Source organism: Prionailurus viverrinus, chromosome D1 (genome assembly GCF_022837055.1).
Source record: "Prionailurus viverrinus isolate Anna chromosome D1, UM_Priviv_1.0, whole genome shotgun sequence".
NCBI lineage: Eukaryota > Metazoa > Chordata > Mammalia > Carnivora > Felidae > Prionailurus > Prionailurus viverrinus.
In genome coordinates, this window is record NC_062570.1 from 62,201,758 (window position 1) to 62,218,482 (window position 16,725).

Sequence of the window (16,725 nt, forward strand, 5' to 3'; positions counted from 1 at the left end):
GACTTGTTATGAATACCAGGTCAGTCACTTATCAGTTAGATGATGTTATCTAAACCATGATTGAAACTTTAGTTTCCTCAACCTTAGCAAGAGGTATCTTACAAACCTCCTTGTTGTGCAGTTGTGAGTATAATATGGATTATTTACTTAGGTTGCAAGATGGCAGGAGAGCAACAGATGTTATTTCCCTCACCAGCATCTACCCCCCTTTTGGGACAATCATAGGACAGACACGGTAGAAACCAGAGAACTTGTCTCCTGTCAGTTGTGGATGTTCTCAGGCAGGAATGCTGGGCTGAGAAGAGAACTTCTGACTTCACAGAGGAAGGACTTCCTGTCACTTTTCTCCTAAGAGCACTGTCATTCTCAGACCTGGGATAAAATCCTCCACCTCTCTTTGACTGTTATTACTCTCATCCCCGTGTCCATTTAGTTTTCACATTTCATAGCCTTTCTACAAACATTCCTGCCCATTCATTTATACCATATCTGCCTGAGTAGAGACTTTCACCACCTGAATTACCAAAGCAATCTCTTAATTTTTCCCTGTACCAGCTCCACCAGAATGCATCAATGATTCTCTTGGCCTACATAGTGCTCACTCTAAAATCCAAACACTCCTGGTGAGGTTCCTTAAAATATACATATTATCTTTTGTTTAAAACTTGGGAAATGATGCCGGCATGTATCATCCTTTGGGAATTGGTCTTAACTCATCTCTCTACTTCTATCCATTGATTTTGGCTAAAATAATTAAACTTTTTCCCTTTCGTGGGCAGCAAAAAGAGAAGTGTGTATATTAAAGCCTGGTGCAAGTCAGGGTACCAGGAGCTGCTCAAGGACTCCATCAGATTCCTTCATATCTTCTCTCCTACTTCTCATTCACTCCCATGGGTAACACTTTAGTAATATCGTGTCATGAAACTGTGCTTCCACTGCCACCACTGACCTCACCATCACTATATGGGCTGGATTCTCACTTGAGAGGTTGATACAGTTGACTGTTCCTTATTTCTTGATTCTTTCTCCTTTCCTGGATTAGGTAGAGCCACATTTCCCTGGTCCGAGGCTGATTTCCATGTTCACCTCTCTTCAGTTTCCTTTACAAATGATTTCTTCAATTTTTTTTTCCGTAAATACTAACATTCTGCACAGCTTTTTTCCTAAGCCTGCTCTAGTTTTAACTCTGTATTTTTGCTGAGTGATCTTAGAAATATCAGATTTCAAATCTATATCTTTAGTTATGATTTATAATATTTCCAACTAATAGTTTGGCATCTATAGTTAGTTGGTTGGTGCATAGAATTGGAAAGTCAACATGTGCCAAATATGAATGCAAACCTGTTCTTGATAGTTTCCTTTTCTCAATAAATTACATGATTTTTTTTGTTCTGAACTGCATTACCTAGGCTTTTCTGAAGAGTCAGAATCAATAAGATAGATTAGATAGATAGATATAGATATTCTATATGGATATAGATATAGATATAAGGATGGATTTATATTAAGGAATTGGCTCATGTTCATGTAATTATGGAGGTTAAAAAGCCCCATTATTTGTCATGTGCAAATGCAAACCCAGAGAACCTGGTGATGTAATGCTGTCTAAATCTGAAGGCCTGCAAACAAGATCAGCTGATAGTAGAGACTGTAGTCCACATCTGACGGCCTGAGAATCAGGAGCACCAAGGACCCAAGAAGATGATGTCCTAACTGAAGCAAACAGATAAGAAACTCTTGAGGTTTTTTTTTTTTTCCTCCAACTTTTTGGTCACTTCAGGCCTTCGGTGGATTGGGTGATGCTCATAGCTGTTGACAATGGCAACTTGCTTTTTTGAGTCCACAATTCAAACACTAATTTCATCCAGAAACACTCTTACAAACACACTTGTTTAACCAACTATCCAAAACTGTTTAACCAACTATCCAGGCACCATGGGAACCAGTCAGGTGACACATAAAATTAACTATCACACAGACTAAAGGAAAAACCCAGGTGTCATTCTGCACATATCTTTCTCATTCATTTCCCATACCCATGCCAGTAGTCACCAAACTCTAAAATATTCTTCACCCTCAGTATAAGTCAAACAGCAATTCCCAAGGTGCAGTGAATGTTTGAGATGACACCTAATGGGGGAAAATAGAGGAAATTAACCAGAACAAGCAGAATGATTGCTAGGCAAAGCTAAGATTTGAGGCCAGGGATATTCATTGTGTTAATTTGTGGATATTTATGATTTTTGACCATGGTATTTACTATGTACTGATTGTATGACACCAAAACAAAAACAAAAGCTCTCATATGTTGAGGTCTAACCCCCAATGTAACTGTGTTGGAAGTTAGCATTTAGAGGGGTAATTAAAGTTAAATGAGATTATGAAGTTCAGGCTCTAGGATAATAGGATTAGTGTCCTTCTAAGAAAGGCACCAGAGAACCCCCCCTCCCACCACCTCTCTGCTAATGCTCAGAGAAAAGGTGAAGTGAAGGCAGAGTGCTGTCTGCAAGCCAGGAAGAGAGTCTTCACCAGAAACTGAAGCCTACCTGACCTTTCTCTTGGACTTTCTAGACTCCAGAACAGTGAGAAAATAAATTGCCATGTTTGAACCATCCAGCCTATGGCACTCTGTCACGGCAGCCCCAGAAGATTACTACAGTGTTCCCCAGTACGAGAAATAGAAGCAGAGGGGCTGCGTGGTGAGATTTATCCAGGTTAGGAGCCAGAGAGCTACTCTGAAGGAAGGACAAATCCTCCCCTGCCAGACAGACAATCTCTGGTGGAAAGAGATTAGTTTTTGTCATTCTTGTGTTAGGATTATGATTATATAGTTATAAAAATTCTATGATTATATAGTTATAAAAATTCGGTGCAGGGAGATTAGTCGAATAAGCGTCTGACTTCAGCTCAGGTCATGATTTCAAGGTTCATGAATTCTAGCCTTGCATCAGGCTCTGTGTTGACAGTGTGGAGCCTGCTTGGGATTCTCTTTCCCTCTCTCAGCCCCACCTTCACTCTCTCACTCTTTCTCAAAAATAAATAATCTTTAAAGAATTTCAGTGATCTTAGAAGTCATTTATACTTTAAGCCTAATTTTCTCATCTAGTCCACTGTGTCATCTAGGCAATAAGCAAAGGAACACTTAATTCTCCATTTAGAGCAAGTCTCCTCTATGAGTCATTATATCACTGTATGACTTGCTGAAGGCTTGCTTTCGCTTCTTATACATATTTAAAAGCAACAATGGCTTTGGAGCAGAATATTTTGGCAGTGTTTGTATGTTCTGAATATAAATATATTATTAAGGAAATATGGCAGTGGGAGTGGTTTTGTCTCTTTCTTCCCCAATCCAAATTTAAATGTGTCAAAGTTCTTAATGGAGAGTTAGATGATAGAAAATGAAAGAAAGATTCAAATACCAAAGATCTCTTTCTTCACATGTTTCACTTCAGAACATTTTTGGAATTGTGACTGAATGGCTATCATTAGATTATATTGTTAACTAGAAAGAAAAATATAATCCCATATAGGTGAATTGTGACATTTAGAACTTGTATATATAACTGACATGTTTTTATGGCCTACAATATTTTTAAAAAATCACGGAAGACTTTAAACATGAAAAAGTCATGTCACATGTATGTATGTGTTTGGTTTGAGAAGACGTGAATTAGAAAAGTTATGCTTCGTTCAAATAAACACCATTTTTATGAGTTTTATGAAATATTTTGAGTTATATACAATCCAAAAATGATGTAATCTATTGAAATGTTTCCTGTTTTCTTAGTCATATACATTTCTCTTACATTTAATAATAATTAAAAACTTATTGTAAGATATAGCAAAACAAGTGGATTTATTTTTATTTTCATATGATTTATATGTACTCAAGCTCCCAGTGTCATACAGGTTATAACATGTGCATACACACATACGAATCACAGGGTTTTTGTGTTAATTGCTAAGCCATTGTCTCTCAGCTTCAAACCCTTCTGTGCTCTGCTTGGGGATGCTTAGGCTGGGACCACACTTTCCCTCCACCTGCTGGCTGGCTGTTAGAATCTGCCCTGAAAAGGCAGTAGAGGCCGATTAGAGAGCTCGGGCAGGGCTAGGGGATTTGTCTATCCTATGCACACTCTGTTCCTGTTAGTGTCACTCTAGCATCCGCTGTTTTCCTTGGCTGTACCAGTTGATTCTCATAGAAACAGTAGGTTCCAAGTGACATTTTAAAATTGCCCCTTACTTGGAACCAACCTCATCATGTCCCTCATGTATACCAGTGCTGCCTGGCTGGAATCCCTCCTCAGAATCCTATTACCAGTGCACCCTCTTTTGCCAGAACCTCCTCTTTTAGGACCATTGCTGATTACAGCTGTTACTCTCAATTATAGCTTGATTGCCATAACACAGAAACAAAACTCCTTCCATCACAGCTAAGTAACTTACATAACCACGGGTTCCAAGATTTTACTTTTAAAAATAAAATTAATAGGCGCCTGAGTGGCTCAGTCAGTTAAGCATCCAACTTCCCTAGGTCATGATCTCGTGGTTCATGAGCCCGAGCCCCAGGTCGGGCTCTGTGCTGACAGCTCAGAGCCTGGAACCTGCTTCTGATTCTGTGTCTCTTTCTTTCTCTGCCCCTCCCCTACTCACTCTCTTTCTCTCTCTCTCTCTCTCTCTCAAAAATATAAATAAAACATTTAAAAAAATCAAAATCAAAATCAAATTAAGAATAACTAAGCATGAACCCCACTTCATTGAATCAATATTGACTTGTGAATACATGAGGTGATTTGGAAGAAAGTAAAAGCTCCATCCACCTCATTAAGGAATATTTCCAAAACAAAGTAGCCCTATGATTATTATTCAGAAATTTTAAATATTATCATATTGATTTTACTAATGTATTTTATAATCATTGTTATAATAAAACATTTTAACATTTTGAGACTAGTGTATAGGAAATAAAGCAATTGCTTATTCTTTGACAAGAATAGAAGAGTTATAACGACATTCAAGCAAAAAAATACATGTGGGAAAATGGAGTTACTTCAAACAGAAAAAGCATAATGTCAAATTTCTGACAGCTAAGAAAAACTTGCTCAAATACTTTTAAATGGATAGTGGTGAATTACAAATTTCAAGGGCATACAGTGTCCATAGGATGAATTAAATATTGTCTATGGGAATTTAATTTTTAAATGGCAAAGTTCACAATATACCAGAAATTGCATTCTTTTCTACTCTTCAAACTTTTAATGATAATTCTTATAGTCAAGTTAAAGTTATAGAAGGTAATATCATGTTTTGAATATTCTTTTAGGAAATCTCCATATGAAATGTTTGAAGACCTCTAGATTGAAATAATTCAGAGGAGATAGATCTGTTACAAGGGGAGAGAGTCGAGTATTTTTAGACATGGGAGAAAAATGAACTATCCTGGAAAGGGCTTTGACAGAGGGAATCCTTGGTGCAGAGAGCAGAGAGATGGTTGGAGTTAGGGAGCTGAGAGGATCTACCCAGAGCACTGATGTCATTTCCTACCAGGCCTGGCTTCATGGCAAACGAGCAGGACAGTTACATGGTGCCCATGCTCAGAAGGGCCTTGTGCTTTTCTCAAAGCTCCGCTGTCGTCATAATGAAATTCTTGGTAATTTGATCTTTGAACTTGTGTTTTGTAAATGAAGCCTCCAATACAATCATGTATGCATGTTTCACCACCATTATTTGCTGCCGATAAGCATAGAATTATGGTGGATTCACATTGAAAGTGAGTTCCAGGAGGCACAGAAATAAAGAGAAGAGAAGAAACCAAGGCAACAAGGATAGAAAAGAGATACAGAGAGACAAGAGGGAGGATAAAACATCAAAGTATACCAGACATTTCATTTCTATTTCTTGACAAAGTCGTCAAGGAAGATTCTCCTTATTTCTTTCTCATTTTTTCACCACCCCCTTTCTTGTTCTCTTTTTCAAAGTGTGCTTCATGGACCAAGTCCCTGGAGGTCGCCACTTTGCTTTACACTCCTGAGCATCACAGACAGAATCAATAAATAAGCTCACTTATCAAGCCCGTTGACCAGAGGCTGGGCCATAGAGCTGAGCTGAAGACATTCACTGAGCCCAGAAAACTCAGGTGAGAGAAAAGATCAGCTATTTCAACCCAGATTACACATTCAGCCCCCTCTGCTCCCTCATCCCACACCCACCCAAACCTGCACAGAAACACAACTTTCTCCTCCTTCAGTCACACTGTGGATTCAGATACACACCTCCGGCACAAGCTGTCACTGGACCACCCTCTGTCCACACAGCCTCACACTCAAGACATCTCCAGCACAGCTCCAACCTCAGCATGCCCCACCTGCAAGTGTGTGTCTGCCACACAGGTATGGTCTTGAAATCAGATTCCAACAACTGTGCTCAATGAAAGAATACAGACTGAGGTCTAGGTAAGACAAGGAAACACAAGGACACACTCTAGGACAATTTTGGGAAGACACCCCCATTGTGCACTAGAGTGACACTCTCTCAATATCCTTCTCCCATTACTTCCCAGGGGGAAAAAAGTCCAATTCTGATTTTACCATAGGTTTTTCCTCACCACATCTCAGAATGTCTAGAGTACTAGTATCGTATCATAACCACATGAAATCTTCCTTAAGGGACAAGAATAGGCTGGGAAGAGAGGGGAGATAAGATGGTGGTGATTCCAGCTCTCTTCCCTCCACTATCCAAGCCTCTCTCCCTTAGTGTTAAGGCTCATGTCAAGGCTGAGAAAATCCATTGGTGTCATCAGTGAAAGAGTCTGTGCAAACGGGAGGGGCTCCCTAATTCTCCTCATCTCTTTGATATTCATTAATGAATCAAGTGACTGCAGCCTTATGAATTGTTATTAGACAAAGTGCCTTGTTTGAAAGAGATAGGAAATCAGATATTGGTCAGATTCATGAACACTTGGGTGAAGTAAAACTTGAAACTCTGAATCAGGACATATAAATCAGGCGCCTCATTTCGTGCTTCATTTGTGCTTCAGTTGTGCTAATGACTTAACACGCTTTGTGATGTGGATGACATCAGTTTACTTCTCTGGACCTTGTCTTCACATTGATTAGGGGTGCAAATGATGACTATATTTTTTCCAGAAGGTTTTTCAGAAATAAAGAAGGCAAAGAATGGAGTGATTGTTTGGGGTGTCTAATTTTTTTAATCTCGTGAACATTATGTTTGCTCAACCAGAAACTTTGTGAAGATACTAAACCACGATGCCATTTCAAATTTATAGATGGAAAAAAAACACGGCCCAAATCAGTTATGGAATTGTTCCAGTGCCATAAAATGAGCAGATAGGTAAGAGAGGGTGACTATAGAGTCACTAATTTTTCCAAATTAAGACTGGCCAAAGAATTGGAAGATTTGTTCAAAATCACAAATCAATTTTATTAGAGAATCAGAACTAAAATTCAAATTTCTCAGAATCCTGTACAGATTTCTTTTTAGTAGACCATATATTTACTAGGGAGAACATTTGAAAATACTGTCTAGACTTCTACAACAAAAACAAATTCCCCTGGGGTTCCTGGGTGGCTCAGTTGGTTAAGCGTCCAACTCTTGATTTTCTCTCAGGTCATGATCCTAGGGTAGTGGGATGGAGCCCTGTATCAGGCTCTGTGCTGAGCATGGAGACTGCTTAAGATTCTCTCCCTCTACCTCTCTCCCTCTGCCCCTCTCCCCTGCTTGCTGTCTCTCGCTCTCTCTCTCTCAAATGAAAAAACAACAACAACAACAACAACGACAAACAAATTTCCTTTCCAAAATGTCTTCATTGTGAGCAACAATAGGACACTCAATTTCCTCCCGAGATCTGCCTGTCAGCACTTGGTATTCTGACCTAACCTCAGTATCCAGCCATCACACTGGGAGGCATGCAGGACCTCAGGCTGGCTTTGCCATAGTAGAGAGTGCTGTCTCTCAGCTAGAATGTCTCATGTATGTCTTGCTTTCTTCTACTATATCCTGATGAATTCTCAAATCATTGTAGATATGTAAGCATATTCAGTTAGCCTAATCTCTTTCTAGGCATTAATGGTGAGATAGAAACTATAGTTACGTGGTGTATATCAATGTAGACACATTATATATCAATGTAGACACATTGGACAGAAAATAAACTGGATGAACTATTATATCCTAAGTCCAAAAGCCAATATTATGTTACATTGGCTTTCGTGAACATTGAGCCTTTAGTGAACACTGATCAAAATGTTTAGGTCCAGACATGGGCATAGTCAGTGTGGAGGTCGCAATTGCATAAAGACATAGTCTCAGCCAACGGGATTTTGTAAAGTAGTAGAAGGATGAAAACACAAACAAACAAAACAAAACAAAAAACTTAAGGGCCAGAAGAAAGGGAGGGCTTCTAGGAGGCAGAAAATTTTTCACTGAAGCTTAGCAAAAAGAGAAGGGGGGAAATAAAACCAAAGACTCCATGAGCATGGAAAAGGCATAAATGAAAGAGGCAAGGAGCAACTGTTGATGTGAGTTGACCAAATAAAGGATGGATAGGATGTGTAGGAGATATGTCATAATGTATCAGATTGGAAAGATGCTTAAATAGTTAGGTTGGTGGTTGGAATATAGACCTCAAAACATGATTGATGAGCACAGATATTAGCAAACAGAAAAAAACAAAACAAACAGCAGACTATATGTGATAGAGTCTTTCAATATTCTTGAATAAGTTAATAACAATAAATATTTTTCTCAACATAAAAAAGATTATTTCACAGAAAGGTCATCATTTTATGTGAATGACCCAACCACCTGATGTTACAGGGAAAGCATTCCATCATCCCTGGATAAGGGCCTTTATTTCCAAGCAGAATGCCTGCTTTCAACATCAGTGACGACAGTCTCCCAGGCACACTCATCCTGACGGGCATCCCAGGGCTGGAGTGGGCCCACGTCTGGATCGCCATCCCCTTCTGCGCCATGTATCTTGTAGCGCTGGTTGGGAATGCTGCCCTCATCCTGGTCATTGTGACAGACAGTGCTCTTCATGCACCCATGTACCTCTTCCTGTGCCTTCTTTCGCTCACTGACCTGGCTCTCAGCTCCACCACAGTGCCCAAGATATTAGCCATTTTGTGGCTTCATGCTGGAGAGATTTCCTTTGGTGGATGCCTGGCCCAGATGTTTTGTGTCCATTCTATCTATGCTCTGGAGTCCTCAGTTCTTCTCGCCATGGCCTTTGATCGCTACGTAGCTATATGCAACCCACTGAGATATACAACCATCCTCAACCATACTGTCATAGGCAAAATTGGCCTTGCCAGCATACTCCGTAGTATAGCCGTTGTCTCCCCATTCATCTTCCTGCTGAAGCGACTGCCTTACTGTGGTCACCATATCATGGCCCACACATACTGTGAGCACATGGGCATCGCTCGCCTGGCCTGTGCCAACATCACTGTCAATATTGTCTATGGGCTGACTGTGGCCCTGTTGGCCGTGGGTCTGGATTCCATCCTCATTGCCATTTCCTACGGCTTTATCCTCCATGCTGTCTTCCGCCTTCCATCTCAAGATGCCAGGCACAAGGCTCTGAGTACCTGTGGCTCCCACCTGGGGGTCATCCTGGTCTTCTACATTCCTGCCTTCTTCTCCTTCCTCACCCACCGCTTTGGCCAGCACCGAGTCCCCAAGAATGTGCACATTTTTCTGGCCAACCTGTACGTGCTGGTGCCTCCTGTGCTCAACCCGATCATCTATGGGGCTAGGACCAAGGAGATTAGGAGCCGACTTCTGAGACTGCTTCACTTGAGGAGGGTCTCAGTATGACTTCTGAGCGGCTGTTGGAAATGATAAAGAACGGTAAATGATACTTGGTAAAAGATAAAGTAAATGATAAAGGTAAAGGATGATTGTTTAGAACTTTAACATGGACGGAAGCCTGTGATGTGAGAGGCAGAGTGACATGGTAGGAACACTGGAAGAGAAATGGTCAGATAAATTGGATACATTGAATAAGATGTTGAATGTGCCCCTTGATCAATTCTGAATTGCCCAGAATGAGATTAAATTTTTCTGTCGTCTCAGTAGGGACTAAAATTTGCCAAGAAGCAATGCTTCCCCAGCAGAAGTTCATACTATAGTTCATGGTAGAATTATTCTACTGGGAGGTGAAGTGATAAACAAGAACCAGAACATTTGAAATGAATATGAATTGAACTCCAAACCTTTGAGCAATGATTAAGAGCACATGATCATAAGGACTATAATCAGAGGGGCTGGGTTTGACACTGAGTTATCCACTCACTAATTTTTGTGTTTTGAGCTATTGCGATATCCTTCTGTGCCTATTTAGGTCAACTATAAAGGGGATAATAATATCTAACTCCTGAGGTTGTGGTGAGGGTAAAATAAATTAGTGACTGAATGTATAAAACTTAGAATACTGCCTGAAGCATAAAATGCTCAATAAAAAAATGTAAGATGTAAAGTTATGTAACTTCTCAAAACATTATTTTAGTTTTAACTCATCTAAGAATAATTTTGTATTATCTCATCTTACATTATTTTTGTTATGATGTTATATAACTGCTGTATAAATTTAGACACTGCTTGGCATATAATTAGCGCTCACTGAAACCATGTTTTCTCCCCTTTACTATCCACTCCTCTGATTGTGAGGTCCATCTTCTTTTAGCCACAAATTTATCCCTTATTAAGGATATACAGGAGTCCCAGAATGTTCAGAGGATGTTCAGAGTCCCAGTGCCTTTCTGCATAACCCTTGTTCATTTTAGTAACTAAATATATCTTTTAAATTTATCATACTTGAAGTTTGTTGTGATTCTGTTAATTAAAATTGTTCACCAGATTGGGAGAGTTTAACTGTTATTTCTTCAAATATTCCTTCTTTTTCTTTCTCTCTGTCCATTCTGCTCCTTTCATACGTTCATACATATATGTTAGCGTTCTTGATGATGTCTCGTAAGTCCCTGAACTTCTGCTGACTTTCCTTCCTTCTTTTTCTTTCAGTTACTCAGACTGAATAATCTCCATTGACCAATATTCATGTTAGGTCTTTCTTTCTTCTGTACTGTCAAATGTACTGTTGAGCCTTAGGGTAAGTTTTTTTTTAGTTTCAATTATAGTATTTTGTAACTCCAGACTTCACGTATGATTTTTAAAAAATAGTTATTATCTCTTTACTGATATTATCACTATCACAAGTTCCTTTAGTTCATTGAGTATATTTAAAATAGCTGATTTAAAGCATGGTTTATTAAGTCCAATATTTTGGATTACCTGGGGACAGTTTCTCTTGTCATTTTTTCCTGTGTATGAGCCATTTGTTTCTTTTGATGACCCATAACCTGATGAAAACTAGACATTTTAAATAATATCATGCACAACGCTGTGAATCACATTTTCCACTTTCCCTAGAATTTGTTTTTGTTGCTCTTTGTTGTTGTTATTGTGATTAGCATTTGCTTAGTGATTTTCTGAATTAATTTTGTAACATCAATTGTTTATTAGGTGTAGCGACTGATGTCTCTGCTGAGTTATTTCAGGGGTCAGCTAATAATTGGAAAGAGATTTCCTAACATACCTAGAAGCAGTAACTCTTTGTCTTTGCTCAGAAATCTATACGCGTGATAGAGCACAAATCCAACACTTAGCCATTCACTATGGGCCTCTATGCCCATAGTGAGACTTGCTTGTCCACAGTCTCAAGGTGAGCCAGGGATGAGGTCTGACAGCTTTCTCAGATAGTCCTGGGCATGTGCAGAGCCCTGACATGCACATGGCCTTGTATACTTCAGGGATATGTTAAAAATATTGAAAGCTCCTGTAAATATCTCATTATTCAACTTTTCCTTTTTAGCTTTTTAGTTAATTTATTACTTTCCTGAAGTGTTACCCACTATCATAGGAAGCTGCAATGTTAACTGATTGCCTTTAATTATTTTTGACAATTATCCATATGAAAAAAGGATGTTTGCATTAAGAGAGATAAGGACCACATCAAATAGAGACAGCCTTGCAAGAATGGTCCTCACAGGAAGTATCAGACAGACCAAATAAGGACAATTTTCAGGAAAGGAGATTTTGAAAGAAGTCCAGCTCCAATCTGCTCCCTCTAGATGTCACCAGGTTATTGGTTTTCACTGCGCACTCTGGTTGGTTTTTTTTAAGGGAATGGGAATTAAAGTATATTAGAATGACACAAAGCCACTGATATTACCCAAAATTCAATCATTTTTCCTAAATACAATCTCCCTGAATAGATGTAAACCTTGCTTTAATGTCTAGAATTCTGAACAAGTTGATTCAGACCATTTTTGCCCATTTTCTCATTGTTTCAATGTTAGAAGAAAATTTCCAAGGTCCTTACTCTGCCATTTTCATAGATGTCACCACCATTCTCCGTATTATTTCTTTGCTGGGGAAGACATGTGAGCCAAAAAAAAAAAAAAAAACCATTAGGGAAAAGGGAGGAAGTGGTTTTTGGATCAGACCTGTTATGAATACTAGGTCAGCCACTTATCAAGTAGATGATGGTATCTAAACAACGATTGAAACCTTAGTTTCCTCATCCTTAGGAAGAGAAATATCTTGCAAACCTCCTCATTGTGCAGTTGTGAGTATCTTATGGATTATTTACTTAGGTTTCTTTTTTTTTTTTTTAATTTTTTTTTCAACGTTTTTATTTATTTTTGGGACAGAGAGAGACAGGGAATGAACCGGGGAGGGGCAGAGAGAGAGGGAGACACAGAATCGGAAACAGGCTCCAGGCTCTGAGCCATCAGCCCAGAGCCTGACGCGGGGCTCGAACTCACGGAGTGCGAGATCGTGACCTGGCTGAAGTCGGACGCTTAACCGACTGCGCCACCCAGGCGCCCCTATTTACTTAGGTTTCAAGATGGCAGGAGTTAGATATTATTTTCCTTCACCATCATCTACTCCCTTTGTGGGACAATGATAGGACAGACAGGGTAGAGATTAGAGAACTTGTCTCCTGTCAGTTGTGGATGTTCTTAGGCAGAAATTCTGGACTGAGAAGGGAACTTCTGACTTCACAGATGGACAGGCAAATGTGCATATATCTTCCTGTCACTTTTCTCCTAAGGGCACTGCTATTCTCAGCCCTGGTTTCAAATCTTCCACTCCTCTTTGACTATTTACTCTCATCCCCGTGTACATTTAGTTGTCAAGTTTCATAGCCTTTCTACAAACGTTCCTGCCCCTTCATTTATACCATAGCTGCCCAAGTGTAGATTTTTGGCATCTGAATTACCAAAGCAATCTCCTAATTTTTCCCTACACATCTCTGCCAGAATGCATCAATTTCTTCCCTTGGCTGACAGAGTGATCCCTCTAAAATCCAAATATTCCTTGTGAATTCATCAAAGCATACACATTATCCTTCTTTCAAAATTGGGTAACGACCGAGGTGTGAATCATCCTTCAGGTCTCAGTCTTAACTCATCTCTCTACTTCTACCTATTGATTTTTGGCTAGAATACTTAATCTTCTTCCGTTATTGGGCAGTAAAAGAAGTGTGTATATTATAGCCTAGTGCAAGTTGCTATACCATCTGTTGCTCAAGGTCATGCTTATTTGCCATAGGATTCCTTTATGTCTTCTTTCCTGGGATTCATTCACTCCCTCATGGACAATATTTTAGTAATATTGTACCATAAAACTGTGTGTCCACTCTCACTGCTGACCTCACCATTACTGTTTGTGCTGGATTTTCACTTGTGAGACTGACAGTTGATTGTTCCAGATTTCTTGATTGTGTTTCCTTTCTTGGATTACTAACTGCCACACTTCTTTGGTCCTCCTCCTATTTCCATGTTTACCTTTCTTCAGTTTCCATTACAAATGTTTCTCCTATTTTGTCTCCTAAATACTAACATTCTCCATGCTCTTTCTCAGCCTGCTTCAATGTTGGATCTGTGTATTCTCGCCGGATGATCTTGGAAAACATGAGATTTCAAAGTTACATCTTTAGTTATAATTTATAATTACTTTTCAAGTAATAGTTTGACATTTATAGTTGGACTCTTCATATAATTCAAAAGTCAACATGTGCCAAATATGAATGTAAACTTGTTTTTTCTAGTACTTTTCTCAATAAATGACATGATTTTTTTTTTGTATTTGTGTAGCTGATCAGTATTACTTCGGCTTCTCTGAAGAGGAAGAATCAATAGGATGATTAGATAGATAGTAGAGGGAGAGATAGATAGATAAACAAATGGATTTATTATAAGGAATTGACTCTTGTTCACATTATTGTAGAGGCTGAAAAGTCCCATGATTTGTCATGTGCAAGATGGAAACCCTGGGGAGCTGGTGGTGTAATGCTATCTAAATCTGAAGGCCTGAGAACGAGAGCAGCTAAAGGTAGAGATTCTAGTCCACTTCTGAGGGCCCCAGAATCAGGAGTACCAAGAACCAGAAAAGATGATGTTCCACCTGAAGCAAACAGAGGAAGCACCTAGGCTTTTCTTCCTCTTAATTTTTCTCTATTCAGGCCTTCATTGGTTGGGATTATGTTCACAGATGTTGGGGATGACATCTGCTTTATTGAGTCCACCAATTCAAATGCCAATTTCATCCAGAAACACTCTAAGAAGCACACATAGAAAACTGTTAAGCCATCAATCCAGTATCCATGGGAACCAGTCAAGAGAACACATAAAATTAACAATTATACTGTCTAATCCAGAGCAAGTGTTCTTTGCACGTATTTTTTTCATTCATTCCCCATATCCACTTCAGTAGTCACCAAACCCTAAATATTCTACATCCTGAGTATAAGTCAGACAATTCCAAAGGTGCAATGAATTTTTGAGATGACCCCTAGTGGGGAAATACAGGCAATTAATCAGAGCAGGCAGAATGATTGCTGGATAAAGCTAAGGTTTGAGGACAGAGATATTCCTCATTCATTGTGTTAATTTGTGGATGGTTATGAGTTTTATTCATAGTATTTTATAGATGATTGTATGCCACCAAAAATAAAACAAAATAAAATAAAATAAAATAACCCTCATATGTTGAAGTTCTAACCCCCAATGTAAATGTGTTGGAAGACAGCATTTCAGGAGGTAATTAAAGTTAAATGAGGTCATAAAGTTTGGGCTCTAGGCTGATAGGATTAGTGTCTTTCTAAGAAAGGCACCAGAGAAGCTCCCTCTCTCTGCTCATGCTCAGAGGAAAGGTGAAGTGAAGACAGAGTACTGTCTGCAAGCCAGGAAGAGAGTCTTCACCAGAAATTGAAGCCTACCTGACCTTTCTCTTGGACTTTCTAGAGTCCAGAACAGTGAGAAAATGAATGACCATTGTTTGAACCATCCAGCCTATGGCACTCTGTCACAGCAGCCCCAACAGATCACTACAGTGTTCCCCCATTACGAGAAATAGAAGCAGAGGGGCTGCATGGTGAGATTTATCCAGGTTAGGAGCCAGAGAGCTATCCTGAAGGAAGGACAAATCCTCCCCTGCCAGACAAACAATCTCTGGTGGGAAGAGATTAGTTTTTATCATTCTTGCTCTGTTAGGATTATGATTGCATAGTGGAAAAAATTCTGTGTTCTTAAAATCATTTATACTTCAAGCCTACTTTTCTCATCCAGTCCTCTGTCTCTTCTAGGCATCATGCAAGGGAACAATTTCAATTCTGGATATAGAGGCAAGTCCTCTTCATGAGTCATTAAATCACCATGCACTTGACTACCGCTTGCTGTGTCTGGTTATGCATATTTATTTTAGAGCCACGTATGATTTTGGATCAGAGTATTTGGGCAGTGTTTGTATATTCTGAATATAAATATACTATTAAAAAATCAGCAGGGCAGTGGGAATCGTGTTGTGTCTTTCCTCCCCGATCTAAAGCTAAATAAGTCATAGTTCTTAGTGGGGAGTTACACGAAAGAAAATTAAAGAAAGATTCAAAAAGTAAGGATTGCTTTTTTCACATGTTTAACTTCAGGTCGTTTTTGCAATCGTAATTAAATATATATTATTAGATTATTTTGCTAATGAGAAAGAATAATAATTCCAAATGGGTGACTTATTACATTTAGTATTTGTAAATAAACTGACATTTTTAATGAACTATTATATTTTTCAAAATTCACTACATGACTTTTAAACATGAAAAAATTAAGTCATGTGTATATGGGATTGGTTGTAGTGAAGATGTGCATTAGAAAAGTTATGCATTATTCAATTAAACACTATTTTTATAAATATTATAAAATATTTTTGAGTTATACTCAATCCTAAAATTATTTAATCTTATGAAATGTTTCCTGTTTTCTTAAGGATACATGTTTCTCTTACATTTAATAATAAATACTTATTGTAAGATATAGCAAAACAAGTGGATTTTGATTTTTATATGTGATTTATATATACTCAGTCCCCCAGTTTATATAGTTTATAACACATGCATGCACAAATATGAGTCACAGGGTTTTTTGTGTTAATTGCTAAGCCATTGTCTCTCAGCTTCAAACCCTTCTGTGCTCTGCTTGGGGATGCCTAGGTTGGGACCACACTTTCCCTCCACCTGCTGGCTGGCTGTTAGACTCTGCCAGTAGAGGGCAGTAGAGGCCGATTAGAAAGCTGGGTCAAGGCTAGGGGATTTGATTATCCTATGCACACTCTGTTCCTGTCAGTGTCACCCAAGCATCTGCTGTT

At 38.9% G+C, this 16,725-nt stretch overlaps 1 protein-coding gene across 1 annotated transcript; it reads left to right on the plus strand.

Annotated features, from left to right (window-relative positions):
* The first annotated feature begins 8,883 nt into the window (after nt 1-8,883).
* On the plus strand, nt 8,884-9,840 carry LOC125146992 (olfactory receptor 52D1-like). Its single transcript, XM_047823943.1, has one exon. It carries the CDS (start codon nt 8,884-8,886, stop codon nt 9,838-9,840), a length of 957 nt encoding a protein of 318 aa, XP_047679899.1.
* The last annotated feature ends 6,885 nt before the right edge of the window (nt 9,841-16,725 follow it).

Excerpts from the sequence above, each read along its gene's own strand:
- LOC125146992 (XM_047823943.1), top strand. The coding sequence starts at position 8,884 with ATGCCTGCTTTCAACATCAGTGACGACAGTCTCCCAGGCACACTCATC.